Source organism: Amphiprion ocellaris, chromosome 16 (assembly GCF_022539595.1).
Source record: "Amphiprion ocellaris isolate individual 3 ecotype Okinawa chromosome 16, ASM2253959v1, whole genome shotgun sequence".
Classification (NCBI taxonomy): domain Eukaryota; kingdom Metazoa; phylum Chordata; class Actinopteri; family Pomacentridae; genus Amphiprion; species Amphiprion ocellaris.
The window spans coordinates 20741247-20758280 of NC_072781.1; the positions used below are offsets into that span (position 1 = coordinate 20741247).

At 40.6% G+C, this 17034-nt stretch overlaps 1 protein-coding gene across 2 annotated transcripts in view; it reads left to right on the top strand.

Moving 5' to 3' along the window:
• Positions 1-16228, top strand: part of ndst2a (N-deacetylase/N-sulfotransferase (heparan glucosaminyl) 2a) — a 34642-nt gene extending 18414 nt beyond the window's left edge. For both annotated transcript variants that reach the window (XM_023262807.3, XM_035944730.2), the window contains 11 exons: positions 184-338; positions 2400-2585; positions 4999-5127; positions 6637-6819; positions 7064-7160; positions 7241-7364; positions 8167-8341; positions 8476-8646; positions 11236-11345; positions 11513-11615; positions 14102-16228. In XM_023262807.3, coding sequence (XP_023118575.1) covers positions 184-338; positions 2400-2585; positions 4999-5127; positions 6637-6819; positions 7064-7160; positions 7241-7364; positions 8167-8341; positions 8476-8646; positions 11236-11345; positions 11513-11615; positions 14102-14227 — 1559 coding nt within the window. In that variant the 3' untranslated portion in view covers positions 14228-16228. The remainder of the gene's footprint in view (positions 1-183; positions 339-2399; positions 2586-4998; positions 5128-6636; positions 6820-7063; positions 7161-7240; positions 7365-8166; positions 8342-8475; positions 8647-11235; positions 11346-11512; positions 11616-14101) is intronic.
• The last annotated feature ends 806 nt before the right edge of the window (positions 16229-17034 follow it).

Here is a 17034-nt window from a genome sequence, read left to right on the forward strand (position 1 = left end):
CATTTGACCTTTAAAATGGGACCAGAGATTGCTGTGGCACAAAAATTGAGCAAACTGATTACAGAAGCATTTCTACTTTCATACAGTCATGAAACACTGTTTAATGTGCCTCAGGTCATATTAATAACACTGTGTGTCCCTGTCTCTGTGTTTGTATGCATGCATGTGTGTGTGTGTTTTCAGGCACTGATGAGGAGGATCAGGGAGATGACATGCTGCTGCAACACAGGATGGACTTCTGGTGGTTTCCTCACATGTGGAGCCATATGCAGCCTCACCTCTTTCACAACGTCAGTGTGCTGGCTGAACAGATGAGGCTCAACAAGATTTTTGCTCAGGTTTGCAGCTTTGTTACACTAACAAATGTCAGCTTTGAAGAGTAATTATTTGTCAAAACAGCACTGGCAAAACAGCAAGTGTTTGTATTTCTGCAGTAAACATCTGCATCTCTCTGGTGTAGTTTGTTAGACCCTCTCTGTTTATGGAAACCTGTTGTGTTGTAGATGTACTTTTGAATGGATAAATGTTTTAGTCTCAAAGTGACAACCCGAGACCAAAAATTTTACATGTTTTACTTACTGACATATGCACAGAAAAAAATCTGACATATATAAGGTGGTCAAGCGTGAACTTTTTTTTAAAAAATTGGTGAATTGAGGTTAAATGACTCAACTGTGTGTAACAGGTCAAACCAATTATCGCCATTCCAGTAGAAAGAGTAAAGCATGTGACAGCCCAGTTGGTGTTTGCCAAATTGCTTGAAAGGCTTGGAAAAATTTCACTTTGTGTAATTAGTCTAGAATATATACAATTTTCACTTTCCTAAATAACTGATTGAAATTATTACATTTTATTCTGATGTTCTAGTTTTTTAGGATACAGTAGTTTGTCTGGCAGCACCTAGGCACTGCTCATGGGCTGGCTGCCCAGGAGTCTGTACTCTGACGCAATTTAAATATACCCAGAGTATCATTTCGTTATGTGGATTCATTTAAACTGGTTATAAGCTCAGTAAGTCAACCCAGGTTTTATATTTTACAAAGGGAGATAAAACTATAATATCAGAAAAATGCTAAGATTTTAAGCAAATAATGACTGATAGTAACATAACTGCAGCAGCTACAGTGAAACAAAATGCTGCAGACGGTAAATATTAACAGACTAGTAGATATCACTACTAAATTATTAGTGCACAAGTAGCTCTGACCATACTTACAGCTATATATTGTATTTAAAAGCTTAATTAGTTGTATGGCTTCAGCTGCAATTGTTCAGTCTCTAACAGTGTGGACAAGAAATGAACATTAAAAAAAAATTATTCAAAGCACTTATTAGACGGACTCTCACAATGCATAGACAGCTATAAAGTGTGTCAAACTTTATGTATTTCTTACAAGAAGCACAAACCATATTTCTAAACCACTATGTGGAGTTGAAAATATGGTCCAGGCTAAAAGCAACACAGCTGCCGCAGCCAAGGTCAGGAAGAAAAATTGCAAAAAAAACCCAAAAAACTGCAGACTTAATGAATATATTGAATTGCAAAATTACAGATGTTTTCTTGTAATACTACTCTGAAAAAGAGTATATACAATAAATTATAAAAATTAATAATTTCATGGTGACATGGACGATAATTTCTCACATTAAGTCTTGTTCATGGGGCTGTATGACTTATTCTCTTAGCTGCTTGGTATTATTACACAGTTTTTGGAGCAAGTAAAGGACAAATGTAAAACATAATGCAAATCTATAAGTAGGCTTATTGCAGATCTTATAAGGTAAACATTCAGGCTGTCAGACTCTAATGTTTTATTCGTATTTCTTTTTAACATTATATCGCTCTACAAAAGCAAATATAGCAATTAAATGGTTTTGACATTGCTCCCAGCTCAAAAAACTCAAACTCCACTGGCCCTTCTAAGAATGTGGATGACATTTATTGAGAGTTTCTGTGCATTTATATTTGCTGATCTGTTATCTGGAGCCTAACTTGCTCCTGAGGAGTGGATAAGTTACCAGTGTGATGTACCCTGGTGAGAAGTGAACCACCTGAAGTTACTTTGATAATTTCACATCCTGCTTCATAATGCAGGCTTCTGCCGTGTAAAACTTGTTAAAATTTTTCCCAAGAACTGCTCAAAGTTGTAATTGCTACCAAAGGGACTTCAAAGTACTGAATTGAGGGGCTGTATACTTTAAACACGTGACTTAAACATGTTTCCACTTTATCATCTGCAATGCAATAACAAGGAGAATCCGGCTGACTATGTTTAATTCACTCTATCTTCATGCTTGGCTCTTTGCTCTTTTACTCGCTTACTCACTTCTTGTCTGTCTCCCTGCTGTCTCTTCACGTGATCACATCCTGACCTCTCGCTCCACCTCCTTCTCTCCAGGAGCATGGCATCCCAACAGATATGGGCTATGCAGTAGCTCCGCACCACTCTGGGGTTTACCCAGTTCACACCCAACTCTATGAAGCCTGGAAGTCTGTTTGGGGAATCAAGGTGACCAGCACTGAGGAATACCCCCATCTGAGGCCAGCTCGGTACCGTCGTGGCTTTATCCACAATGGGATCCAGGTCAGTCCGCTGTTCTTGATCAGTACTTGCCTTTTAGTAATATTCCTATAAGTTTCAGTCAAATGTGGAGGTAAATGTGAAAATGATAATGATAAAGCATAATTTCAGTCCTTGTCTGTGCATAAAATAGTTGTAACATTTGTGCGCATTATGTTTTTTGTATACACTTGAGTCACATGGGGTCCGTTTCACGAAGCAGGTTTAGTGAAAACTCTGAGTTTGTTAACCCTGAAATGAGGGAAACTCAGAGTTTTCCGTTTCACAAAGGGAGGTAACTCAAACCCGAGACAGAGGGGTAACTCTAGCCTGTTTCACAAAGAGGGGTAACTTAAGCTCTCGGTCAGTTACCGTAGTAACAGACTCTATGACTCTAACCTGCCGGGACCAGGTTTTTCTCAGTAAACCTCGAGTTTCTCTCAGTCTCCGCCCTCTTTCAGCCACACACGCCATTTGATTTCCTCATTCATTCAGTCAGCTGGCGAGTTTTGGCGAAGTCTAGTTCTGCCGTGTGTCAAAATGACATCCTTTTATTAACGATCCAGTAGATGAAGGAGCAGCATTACTGCACAGAGAATTAAATATTCGTCAGGAGATTGTTATCAGACCGCGCATAGATGCTCTCGCATTTCTCGACAAGTATCTTTTAGAGCGGTACCGTTTTACGTCACAGTTCATAATCTACATCCAACCTCATCTGTCCTTACATTTACAACATTACCAACCACAGTTATGCTCTCACATCCCAGCAGATATTGTGTGTTGTGCTGCAGTTCTTTGCAAATGGAAGTTTTTTTATATAATGTAGGAGATGCAGAGCACTTCAGTAAGACAACTGTATGCAGGACGGTCAGAAAAGTGTGCCTGGCCCTGAAATGACTTTTACCCATCTTTGTGGTTTTCCCTGGACATAAACCTGTCAGAACCATCAAGGCTCTGTGTGTGTGTGTGTGTGTGTGTGTGTGTGTGTGTGTGTGTGTGTGTGTGTGTGTGTGTGTGTGTGTGTGTGTGTGTGTGTGTGTGTGTGTGTGTGTGTGTGTGTGTGTGTGTGTGTGTGTGTGTGTGTGTGTGTGTGTGTGTGTGTGTGTGTGTGTGTGTGTGTGTGTGTGTGTGTGTGTGTGTGTGTGTGTGTGTGTGTGTGTGTGTGTGTGTGTGTGTGTATAGTTGGCTGAGTAGAAGTCTGTCATTTTAAATAGGCTTAATTATTTAACAGAACATGATATGGATGCAGACATTTAGGCTATGTGTGGGATAAAACCACTGCACAGTCAAACAGCCACTTAATATTTAGGCTACTTTACAATGTAAAACATGATCAAACTGAGGTAGCTCCATGAGATTATGCCGACTTCTTACCTGTTTTAAAAATGTTTTTATATTTCATCTTAAGCTCCTGCCACATGCGCTTCTCCCCCACAGGATTGCACCTAAATGAAATAACTTAATAGTCTACCATTCAAACAGTTTTCCTGTAATATTATTGTGATTTAAACTTACGCATTGACCCGGGCAGCAATGTTCTCCCACACCGTCTCCCTCTCTTTTGCAGCTGCAGGTGTTGCACTTCTTTCTAAAAACGTGCTCAAACTCGCTATATAAGCGCATTAAGATTTCCAATTCAAACGGTGTAGTCCTCCGCTTCCCCGTTGCCATGGTGACTCGTCGAATCGGCGCTCCATTGATACTGGCTTTTCAGAGTTGTGGTGCACGCACTTAACTCCGGGTGAAACTACTCCGAGTTGATTTAACCAACTCAAATCAGCCGTTGTGAAACCGAAAACTCAGAGTTTTCTATCTCAGAGTAGATCAACTCAGAGTTCAGGGTTAAACTCAGAGTTTGTTGAACCTGCTTCGTGAAACGGACCCATGGACTATATTATTGTAATTTTTGAAATATTTCAATGCTGTGTGTATATAAATGCTGAAATACCCTTCACATCCATTCTGCTAGACACCACTGAGTCTTGGCAGATGACAATGCAGCCCCACTTTACTTGATTTCAAATGAATCACCACACAAAGTGACTGAAATTTGCTTTTGGTATAGAGCAGTAACAAGGCTTAGTTTAGTGTCAGCAGTATGTCACACATCTAAAACTAGTACTTCTAGCCAAAAAGAGAGACCTGTGCATTCAGAAGCATGGTGCATAGTTACATTCCAGAACTAGAGGAGTCCTTTTTGCAGGAGGGAAAAAAACTGTCCTTCCAACCAAGACCATTTAGTGAGCAGGGACAGTTAAAATTTATCCCTGCCCTTTTGTTGCACTGTGGGGATATACAGAAAGTACAATATGCACCATGTAGGCTTCTCTAGTTGGCAGTCAATTGGAGGGTCATGAATATAGCAGTACTTGTAGATTCTGGACTTGCACGCAGACAGACATCAATCAGTTAATGATTTTTTCGTGTGTTCTAGGTGTTACCCAGGCAGACGTGTGGTCTGTTTACCCATACAATTTTCTATAATGAATACCCAGGAGGTTCAAAGGAGCTGGACAAGAGCATCAGAGGAGGAGAGCTCTTCCTCACTGTCCTGCTAAACCCTGTAAGAAAAGCATTTTTTCTGCACACAAAGACAGGCAAAACAGCTTGTACTCAACTTGAGACTTGAATGCAATAAGCTGAGGAGACTTGAACCAGCGGCATATTAACATTAAAATGCAAAATTGTGTGTAGCTGTGCATTTTAGAACTCCGATGTAGTCATGAATAATTATTATTATAACCAAATACAACATTTCATTTTAGTATGAATTTTCATATATGCATGAACCAGTAGCTCTATACAGGGTGTCCCTAAAGTCTGGACACATTGGCAAAAATACATAGTTTCAAGAATTTAAATTTTGTATGGAATCAGCAGCGGACGGTTAGTGCATTAAATTAATCTGCTATCTTTCAATATGTCCATCCTTCACATCCACTGAAAAGTACCAGTTCAACTCTTTCTTCTTTTGACAAAGCCATAGTTAACCTGTGGAATCAAAAAAATTATAATTAATGAGATTTCCTATGTGTCAAGACTTTAGAGGATACCCTGTATTTTCTCTTGTTTAGGAAATGTGGTCTACTTTCCCTCCCTGCAGCTGGCAATATGAACATCCATCCATCCATCCATCCATCATCTATACACCACTTAATCCTCATTGGGGTCGTGGGGGGCTGGAGTCTATCCCAGCTGACTTAGGGTGTCCAGGGTGTCTCCTGCTCGCCAGTCTATCACAGGGCCACACATAGAGACAGACAATCACACTCACATTCACACCTACAGACGATTTACAATCACCAACTAACCTCAGCATGTTTTTGGACAGTAAAAGCCATTTTGACAGTACAATCATAGAGTAACATAAATATAAAATGCCATGCTTTCATCAAAAAGGGAACCACCCCGATCATCACACTGTGATTGTCGTCTGGGTGGAGGCTTCAGGGTTTGGTCATGTATACTGTGAGTACCAGTAGGATTATGAAGTGTTTCATGTTAGTCTGTGAAACCTGTGTATTTATACTAAGACCTTTATATTTATAGTATATGTTTATACTATAACAGGGTCACGCCAGTCTGTGCAGAAGCGTCCAACACAGAAAAACACATTGGGCAGTTTTTCCAAGATATAACAGCTACTTTCAGATTGAGCTCTAATCGTTTTAGTGAATATTCCTGGCATAGTCCAGGATTTCTGGAGAATTTAAAGCTTTCCACTGTGTCTGAGTTCGCAATCTCAAGCAAGCGGAGTTGGTTTTATTTAATAGTTAAGTATTTGTCACAAATATTTTGTAAGGGCTGGTCTGTGATAATTTTTCCTCCTAAATTTGTTTTCACATTAAGAGATATTGATCATTTCTCAGCCAATCATATGTATCCTGCTATTACTTTTTGAGAATTATTACTGCTTTCTGTTAAGTTCATAGTTGTTAGTCGGTAAATTTAACAACTGTTGGTCATCACCTCGCCAGTTTTGACTCCTACTGTTTTGAGCTTATGAACTTGTTCTGTCAACAACTCCAGGTAAACCTAAAAAATAAAAATTCTTTATGCTTTCTCAATTCAGGTCAGCATCTTCATGACCCACCTGTCTAACTATGGCAATGATCGTCTGGGTCTGTACACCTTTGAGTCTTTGGTGAAGTTTGTTCAATGCTGGACCAACCTCAGGCTGCAGACATTACCCCCCATCCAACTTGCTCAGAAATACTTCCAGATCTTCCCAGAGGAGAGAGACCCACTCTGGCAAGTGGGTATTTTTATTTAGTTTTTTAAAAAATCTACAGGTTATTTTTGCACAAAATGTATTTTTGAGATTTGTGTTAAAATTCAGTTTTTCAGACTTTACATCATAATCAGCAGTTTAGTCATAGTATATCAATTAAGCATTAAACACAATGCATGTAGCAGGACCACTGGAATTAAAACATATTGTGGAATTAATTTACTACTAGATTTTATTTAAAAGATAAGCAAACTGCGTTATTTTTCAGAACCCTTGTCATGACAAGAGACACAAAGATATCTGGTCTAAAGAAAAGACCTGTGACAGACTCCCCAGGTTCCTCATCATTGGACCACAAAAAACAGGTACTGCACTCCATCGATATTTTTATCTTCATCTTAGTCTATATCTCTCTTTTCATTGTTATAAATGTCTTTACTCAAAGGCACTACAGCGCTTCATTCATTCCTGAGCCTCCACCCAGCAATCACCAGCTCCTTCCCGAGCCCCACCACCTTTGAAGAGATCCAGTTCTTCAGTGGGGCAAGCTATGACAATGGGATCGACTGGTAAAGACAAAACAAAGACATGCTGTAAACTGCTTTCAGACATTCTTTAATAACAAGGAGGTAGGGAGGTGGGGGGCTGAAAAGGTGCCTACAGTGGCTTAAGAGAAATAAATTGATTGAAAGGGTCACTGTGTAATCTGTCATCTCCTACTGACTTTAAGGTAATCTTTTTTTTTTTTTCCTTTTTTTAACTGAAAGTGATGCCAAAGCCCTTTCATTGTTCTACAGGCCTCTGTAGAGTAATATAATTCTCAAACTTAACAAAACTAAAACCTTTTAGTATGATGGAGTAGTGAAAGTCAACAGTTTTTTGTCAGCTGTCTTTACTACTTTGGTTGCCACAGCTGTGTTGCTTTTAGCCTGTGGTATGTTTTAAAACTCCTCATATTGCTTTAGCATAGTAGTTCATTCTTCTAATGATAAATATACACCTGTAAACCAGCACCAACCCTTTCTTGTAAACACACTCAGAGAACATGCATTGATAACAGCTTCATGTGGCTGTGGTTGTTAGATGGAGGGAAGCCAGAAAACTAAAAGATGTCTTCAGTATGTTGAACTTGCTTCGTAGTACAAGCTTTTCAGGAATAAACCTACATGCAATTGCCAGGGCAGAGATACCCACAAAAGACTGAACAACTGATTAACCAAAAAAAACAAACATCCAACATAAAACCAGAGCTTAAAAGAACTTATTTAAGTCCTGGATTAACCAACGTGAAAGACCTCAGTCAATAACTTTGAATGAAATGGTCCATTGATGGGAATGTTTTCTTATTTGGTCTCTCTATGTTCTCCTCAGGTACATGGACTTCTTCCCATTCCCTTCCAATGTCAGCACAGACTTCATGTTTGAAAAGAGTGCCAACTACTTTGACACAGAGGCAGCACCTAAAAGAGCTGCTGCTCTGCTACCCAGAGCCAAAATCCTAGCAGTGCTCATCAACCCATCTGACAGGGCTTACTCCTGGTACCAGGTGACAACCATCACACTCTACAAGTTCATCTACTCTGCTGATACAATCGAACACACATTAACTCCTGTGTCAGACTGTACATGCTCCTCATGAAGCCCCTTTTTATACTGTTTCATGTGTGTTAACGACCCCAGCATCAAAGGGCCCACCAGGATCCTGCAGCCCTAAACAACACTTTCCATGATGTGGTGACGGCCGGCCCCTCAGCCCCCAGGGACCTGCTGGCCCTTCAGAGACGCTGCCTTAATCCTGGCGCTTATGCTGCCCACCTCGACCGCTGGTTGCAACACTATCAGCCCAGCCAGGTAATGCACTACAACTGCTAACATGCACTGCAACAAGTTGGCATTTACTTTGTCTAAATGGAAAACTTTACTGTCAGTCAATAGCAGGTTTCTATCGAGGTAGTCCTACATTGCTTCATTTCACATGCTGCTTTATGGTCATTTGTGTGTTTGTTTTGTGGAAGAATGCTGAATCAGAACTCTGAGTTTACGACACCACCTTTCAGAGATCTCCCCACAGTTTCAAACTTGCAAGTCTAATTATGTAATTTACCAGCTAAGATGGAACTGATAGTGCTCTTTTAGTGACTGATGCACACAGGATTAAGCAAGCAGGATGCAGCTCTGTGAAGCTGGTTTTAGGTTGGATATTTGACAGACCACTGTGAATCAAGAACCATCTTATTATTCTGTTCCATCCAGTGTTTGCAGTCAGAGGATGGTTAGCTGACCGCCGAGCCCTTGGCCCAAACTACAGTAGTTTCACTGAACTTTCATGTCATGTTGTCCAGTGACTTCAAATCCATACCAGATATTATTACTATTCTGTACAAATAAAACACACTCTTTGTTGTATTTTAGGACAAGTACAAAATACTGCACTGTGCACCAACTTTGAAAGTTGCTACGTTTCTAGTTGTGTAACAGTAGCCCTTCCCTTTGTAATATTCTCAGTTTAGATATTCAAATGCTCTTTCCTATTCAAAAATACTGCTTTCTAGGCCACTAGATGGGAAGAAAATAAAGAGTGGACTCCCCACATGTAGGCCATGCCTCATTTCTACTTAGGAAATTATTTCAAACCTGTAGCAACACAATGCAACTATACTGACCAATAAAACAGTGTCAAGAGTACAGCTCAGTGAAATACCACAACCTGTCACCGGGGGGGAGTAACATAATCCACGCAGAAGTCCAATGCACATAGCAAATATAGTTGCATTAGGGACAACATCCTTCACAATAACAACTCTGGGACCAACATAATAGACATGTAGCAATAACTTCTATGAGTTATGATTTCTTTTAATATTGACACCATTTTTATATGATTATCCTCTGGAGACCAGTAGCAACCTAGGAATGTATAATCATTACCCAGCAAACATTCAGTTGCTACTTCTATGCATTTAACCGTTAGGACTTAATGATGCCATCGTTTTTAAAGAGCGGAATAATGCAGCATCGTAGTCAAATATAGCTGAATGGAAACTGCTAATTCTTTGATATAGCTAACATGTACTCAACTATAATGTTATTGGGTCCATATATATTTGCGGGACTTTTTGTAACTTTGTTGACAGGTATCATAGTTGACATTTTTACGGTTTTCAGGCCTGTAAATTAGCATTGCTGCCTACAATCAAACACCACATGGCATTTTTAGAGAAAGATTCTTCTAAATATTATATATACCATTGAGTAAAATTGAAATTGAAAATTATTTCTAAAGATATTGTAGTAAACCTGTTGATATGCGATAAATCTACACTTGACTCACACACTACTTTATATTAAATAACTGAGAAAGCCTTGGAGTTTTGCCAGTCTTTTCTTCAGGAGGAAATGACTTCATGTAGAGCAGGTCATGTGATCTGGAATTAACACACTTCCTTGCGAGGTGTTTTTATAATGTGTAACTTAGTTGAAAGTGATTTCTTTGACACAGATACAATTTATTATTTTCCATATCAAATTTGATATATTGCCAAAAAAAGAAATATCTGTCATGATTATCTCCACTTAATAAAAAGAACACAATCAAAACTATTTTTGAATAAGCTCATTTTATGATTCTTTAGTTAATTAGAAGGTGGTTGTTATTAAATTCAGATGGTTATTTAGTTGACATTTTAGTGATATCAGGTCATTTTTTATTAATAAGTGATTGTTTCCATCATAAATAATTATGGAATTTGTAAAGACATGGTTATAATGAACATAAAAAACATAATTGTTTTACTTTTAATAAAAATGTATGCAAGATATATTCCATGGACTTCAAAAGTCCCTCAATTATATATTGACCCTGTTACAGCTGTAACACTTTATATAACATAGTATGGACAGAATATTTACCTACTTAGCTGAGGGACTGGATGGATTTTGTTGCTGTAGATACAAGTCAGCACAGTGACCAACATGTTATTCCAGTTAAATAGGGTAAGTTAAAGAGACTTAACGTAGGTATTATAATTAGCTTCAACTCATCCATCTTAATTCACTTATATCATCATAAGGTCCAACATGATGTACATCAGTCAAATATGTCAGAGGTCAGTATTTCCTCTTGGATGCTGCTGCAGAGAAAATCCTTATGGAATGTTTTCTGTATGCATTTATTTCTGTGTGTGGTGGGCGCACAGTATTACCCACTGAAATCATTGTTTGATATCATCCTGATAATTACTGTATGTTATTGCTTAATCAGGTGTTCAAGTTGAATTGGTAGTGCGTGAAGAGGTCTAGCTTGGTCCTAACAGCTCAAAATATATCATTAGCTTTTTCCCTGCATGGAAGCAGTTATAGTTCCTTCTTTCATTGAAATATGAACCAGCACTGTTGCTGTGAGTCATGGATGACACTGACTCTTTCTGTGCATATGTTCAGCTGCACATTGTGGACGGGGCCCTGCTGCGGTCTAACCCAGCGCTGGCAATGGAGGGAATCCAGAGATTTCTTGGAGTCACGCCCATCTTCAACTACACCCAGGCTCTAATGTTTGTAACACTCACATGGACATAAGCAGCCATACACTATTCATACAGAGCACCTATGTCATTAAAGGGACAATTAAATGTTTAAATGCCCGAAACCAAGCAATGTTTCCATATATCACATGTTGAAGGTGTTTGCTGAATTGTAAAATGACATACCGTGTCTGCAGGTACGATGAAAGCAAAGGCTTCTGGTGTCAGCGAGTCGAGGGAGGTCGAGCCAAATGTCTGGGGAAGAGTAAAGGCAGGAGGTACCCAGATATGAGCTCTGAGGTAAAGCTACATCTTACTCTGTCACTTTGCCTCATTGTCTGGCATGTGCATGCTGTTAAAGCAATAGTCCGGATGTATTAATGCTACACTATATTGCCAAAAGTATTCGCTCACCCGTCCAAATAATCAGGTGTTCCAGTCACTTCCATGGCGTATAAAGTCAAGCACCTAGGCATGCAGACTGCTTTTACAAACATTTGTGAAAGAATGGGTCGCTCTCAGGAGCTCAGTGAATTCCAGCATGGAACTGTGATAGGATACCACCTGTGCAACAAATCCAGTCGTGACATTTCCTGGCTCCTAAATATTCCACAGTCAACTGTCAGCTGTATAAGAAAGTGGAAGTGTGTGGGAACGACAGCAACTCAGCCACCAAGTGGTAGGCCATGTAAACTGACAGAGCGGGGTCAGCGGATGCTGAGGCGCATAGTGCCAAGAGGTGGCCAACTTTCTGCAGAGTCAATCGCTACAGACCTTCAAACTTCATGTGGCCTTCAGATTAGCTCAAGAACAGTGCTTCTGCAGAGAGCTTCATGGAATGGGTTTCCATAGCCGAGCAGCTGCATCCAAGCCATACATCACCAAGTGCAATGTAAAGCGTGGGATGCAGTGGTGTAAAGCACGCCACCACTGGACTCTAGAGCAGTGGAGACACGTTCTCTGGAGTGACCAATTGTGCTTCTCCATCTGGCAATCTGATGGACGAGTCTGGGTTTGGCGGTTGCCAGGAGAACGATACTTGTCAGACTGCATTGTGTCAAGTGTAAACTTTGGTGGAGGGGGGATTATGGTGTGGGGTTGTTTTTCAGTAGCTGGGCTTGGCCCCTTGGTTCCAGTGGAAGGAACTCTGAATGCTTCAGCATACCAAGACATTTTGGACAATTCCATGCTCCCAACTTTGTGGGAACAGTTTGGAGCTGGCCTCTTCCTCTTCCAACATGACTGTGCACCAGTGCACAAAGCAAGGTCCATAAAGACATGGATAACAGAGTCTGGTGTGGATGAACTTGACTGGCCTGCACAGAGTCCTGACCTCAACCCCATAGAACACCTTTGGGATGAATTAGAGCTGAGACTGAGAGCCAGGCCTTCTGGTCCAACATCAGTGTGTGACCTCACAAATGCACTTCTGGAAGAATGGTCAAAAATTCCCATAAACACACTCCTAAACCTTGTGGACAGCCTTCCCAGAAGAGTTGAAGCTGTTATAGCTGCAAAGGGTGGACCGACGTCATATTGAACCCTATGGATTAGGAATGGGATGTCACTTACGTTCACTGTCACTGAACTCCTCCATATAAACACATCCAGCCGGACTCTCAGATCATCTTCTTCCCTCAGCCTCACCATCCCTCCTGCCCGCATGACCACCATGGGCTCCAGAGCCTTCAGCCGCTCTGCCCCCCCGCCTCTGGAACTCCCTCCCACCTGACATCAGAAACATCAACACACTGGACATTTTCAAATCCAATCTCAAAACCCACCTGTTCAAACAAGCCTACTCACTTTGACTTCCATTCCTCCTTCTCCTTCTGTTGTTTTAAAATTGCTAAATTTTCTTCTTTTAAATTTTTTTAAAAATTCTTACATTTTATACTGTATATTTGAATGTGTTTTTATCTGTGTTTCCTCTGTACGGTGACCTTGAGTGTTCTGAAAGGCGCCTATAAATAAAATGTATTATTATTGTTATTATTATTATTATTATTATTATTATTATTATTATTATTATTATATGCAGGTCAAGGCAGGTGAGTGAATACTTTTGGCAATATAGTGCATGTAATAAAGGCATGTACTAGTGTCTCTGCATTAGTTTTATAGAGTACTTTTCGCAGTCTAGCAGTGTTTTTTGAATGAGAAAAAGCAATGTTGGTGATGTTTTTAATGCTGGCCTCAAAATTGATTGCTGAGTACAAGATGACTCCAAGGTTTTTAACTTGTTCATGGCTTTAATGCCAGTGCTTACAGTTGTGATTTAAGCTTCTCTCTCTGAGCTTCAGTACTAACGGCCAGGACCTCAGTTTTGTTCTGGCTGAGCTGTAAAAAATCCTTTGCCATCAGTGGTTTAGTGTCTAAAATACAGTTAAAAAGGGCATCAGTGGACCTGAGATCATCAGGAGATGCGGCGACGTACAGCTATGTGTCATCAGCGTAGCTATGGAAACTGATGCTGTGTCTCCTGATGACATTTCCAAAGGGTAACATATACAGATAAAGAAGTGTCAAGCCTAAAATTTAACCCCAAATTGAATTCTATAGCTCAAAGATGAGGAATTTTCTGTCCTTACTAAAAACTCTCTATCAGTGAGATCGGATTTACACCAGTTAAAAACAACAACACTTGAGAAACGCTGCCATTAAATGACAGATTTTTTGTCCAAAGAGGCAGAAGCATATCATGGTAGTCATTTTTGCTGTAGTTCTCCATATCACTCACTTTTCACAATCTCTCTGTGTTCGTGTGTGTGTTTGTGTGTGTGCAGATGCGTTCTTTTCTGGCAGAGTATTATCGTGAGCACAACATGGAGCTGCTGCGTTTGCTGAATCGGTTGGGTCAACCACTGCCGTCCTGGCTCCGCCAAGAACTTCAGAGTACCAGCTGGAGCTGAGGGCACTTGCTCACACAAACACAGGCAGATACTACACAGAACAGCTGGGACCGGAGTCTGTGATTGAGCCTTTTAGCTCTGGATTAGACTGGACTACCTGATCTGGAATCAACAGCAGCACACACTGAAAGAGCTACAAGGTTTTAGCTGATCTTACCAGTGCTCCTGTTCCATGGAAAAAAAGAAGATTGTGCAACATGAGATCTTTGTTAAAGTGTTGGTCAATGTTTGGAAAGATCAATGAATTCCCTCCTCCTGATCTGTTGCCAACCTCTCACAAGCACTGGGCAGTCTGTGTGCTGGCGGTCAGTGTGTTGGATGAGGCTCATACCGAATACATCAGCTGTGGATCTAGCGGACTTGGTGACTAGCAGGTTTGGGGCATAAAGGACGGGTCAGACAGCCTTAATATGAGGATAGAAGTCCACAGAGTGAGACTCTGGATATGGAGTGTGTGACTAGATACAGGACTAACATGCACAAATACGGATGCACACGTCTCCACATTCCCTACAAGTATGATTGTAAAACAGTCCAGTTTTAAAAGGGGTTGTATATGTTTGGTCAGGAGGCAGAAGACAAACAGAGTAGCCAGCATCCTAAAGCAGGCAGTACACAGTATAGCCCATGTCCTCATTCGGTTTTCATCATTAGACATACATGAACCTGCAGGTTCCACTTAATGCTCAGTTTCCCAGTCCGTTTACAGTAGTGACAGACATTTTAAAAATGGATTTAACTAACCATGACAGGCTAATGTGAAGATCAAGTGCTTGGATTTGCCACATGACTAAAACACAGATGTGGTCCAGGCTGTGCCACTTGAATCCTGTCAGTGATTATATTTAGTTTATTTACATAGGAAAAGATGGTGTTTAACTGATGACAGACTGTTCTCCACTGTAACTACGGTGTCCTTGCATTCTCCAGCTTTGTTTTAAATTGTCAGACTACCTTGCTTTTGGCATTTTTTTTTTAATCTGTTTGAGTTGATACAAATGATATTGTAGTGCACTTGGACCACAACATTAAAGTTAAGGTTTTACTTCAGCTCTTCATAGTATCATGGGTGTGATTGGCTCCATTGAGTATATGGTGTCGAGGTAAAACAGCATTATTTTGTTCTCTGGTTTCATGACTGCTAGAAACCACTGCCTTTCATCATGCATCCACTGATTGTGTATACAAAGCTGAAGGGACAAGATTAATGTTGAAATGTTGACTTTTCCAAGAGAATCCCGTTTTGTAATGAGGATCATTGTATCAGATGAAACTGATCCAATGAATCTTTTCTAACGGGGTATTCTAGTCATGTCGTATTGCACTTCTGCAGTGTTGGAGGGTTCACAGGAAAGAGATTTTATAAAGTTGTCCAAATTGAAACAGCAGCCTTATTGCCTGGTAAACAGTCACATCTTTTAGTCTTTATCTCCAGTTTGTAACTCAGGTTTTCTATTTGGTGTCCAAGCTGAAATAACCCAGCAGAACAGGACATGTTGACTGAATTTAACTCAAATGCAGACAGTAGGAAAGTATTATTTTTGGGTTATAAGGTGCTTTTTATTTATTTTTGTCATCATTCAAAAATACCATTTTAATATTGTTGAATAGTTTGCACTGATCCTGACATGGTGTGGTCATGAGGCATAGCCCTGGACCACAGCTATTAAAACCTAGTGTGGCTTTTTGGGTGTTTGACTGTGAGAGGGCAATAAGCACCACAGCCAGCAGGAGTGTTACATCCTCAGAAAAAAAGCCTGTCATTTGTCAAGCATCTTCTGAAAGCCAACATAGATTTCTAAACCCACATTATTCCCTCTCACACTTGCGTTGACATCTGAGGATAGAACCCACAAATGTCACGGGACAAGAAAACAGACATCAGAGCCAAAACACAGACCAATCAGAAGCTGCTGTCTTGTTGTTTTCTGTTTTTTTCTATAATTGTCAAAAGGCCAACACTGTATTATCGCTAATAAACACATAAAGAGGTTGGAATGATCCGGGGTTTTTTTGTTTGTTTGTTTGTGTTCAACTATAAAACTTTGCAATAGAAATCTGAAAACTTCAGTGCATTCTACAGAAAGAGTAATATCACTAAATAAAAAGTTTTGGTGTCAGTTTCAGGGATGAGAATTTTCCGCGGATCCGCGGAATTCCGAGTTTTTTTCCGCCGAAAGTATAGTTTTTGTGAATCGCGTAAATCCGTTGAGAAAATTGTAGGGGGGTAGGGGTAGGCAAGCGGCCGACGCGTTGCAAGCCGAGGCTTGTGATGGCCGCCCGCCGTGATGGCCATCCCGCCGCCGACATCTTTCGGCAACGCGCATTGCAATGCCTAAATAAAAAGTTTTGGTGTCAGTTTCAGGGATGAGAATTTTCCGCGGATCCGTGGAATTCCGAGTTTTTTTCCGCCGAAAGTATAGTTTTTGTGAATCGCGTAAATCCGTTGAGAAAATTGTAGGGGGGTAGGGGTAGGCAAGCGGCCGACGCGTTGCAAGCCGAGGCTTGTGATGGCCGCCCGCCGTGATGGCCATCCCGCCGCCGACATCTTTCGGCAACGCGCATTGCAATGCGGGGGGGTGGGGGGGGGTGGGGGGGTGTGTGTGTGTGGGGGGGGGGGGGGGGTGTTTCAGAGTTTTTTTCCATTTGTCATTCTCATCCCTGCAGTTTATGTATTGTTTTTCACCTGTTACATGCTTAACCCTTTGATGAGCAACATGGGTCTAAAGCTACCCATATTCAATGGAATATGGGCCTCTTTTGACCCATGTTGTGCATCCAAGGGTTAAAGGACTAAGTGCCTGAGT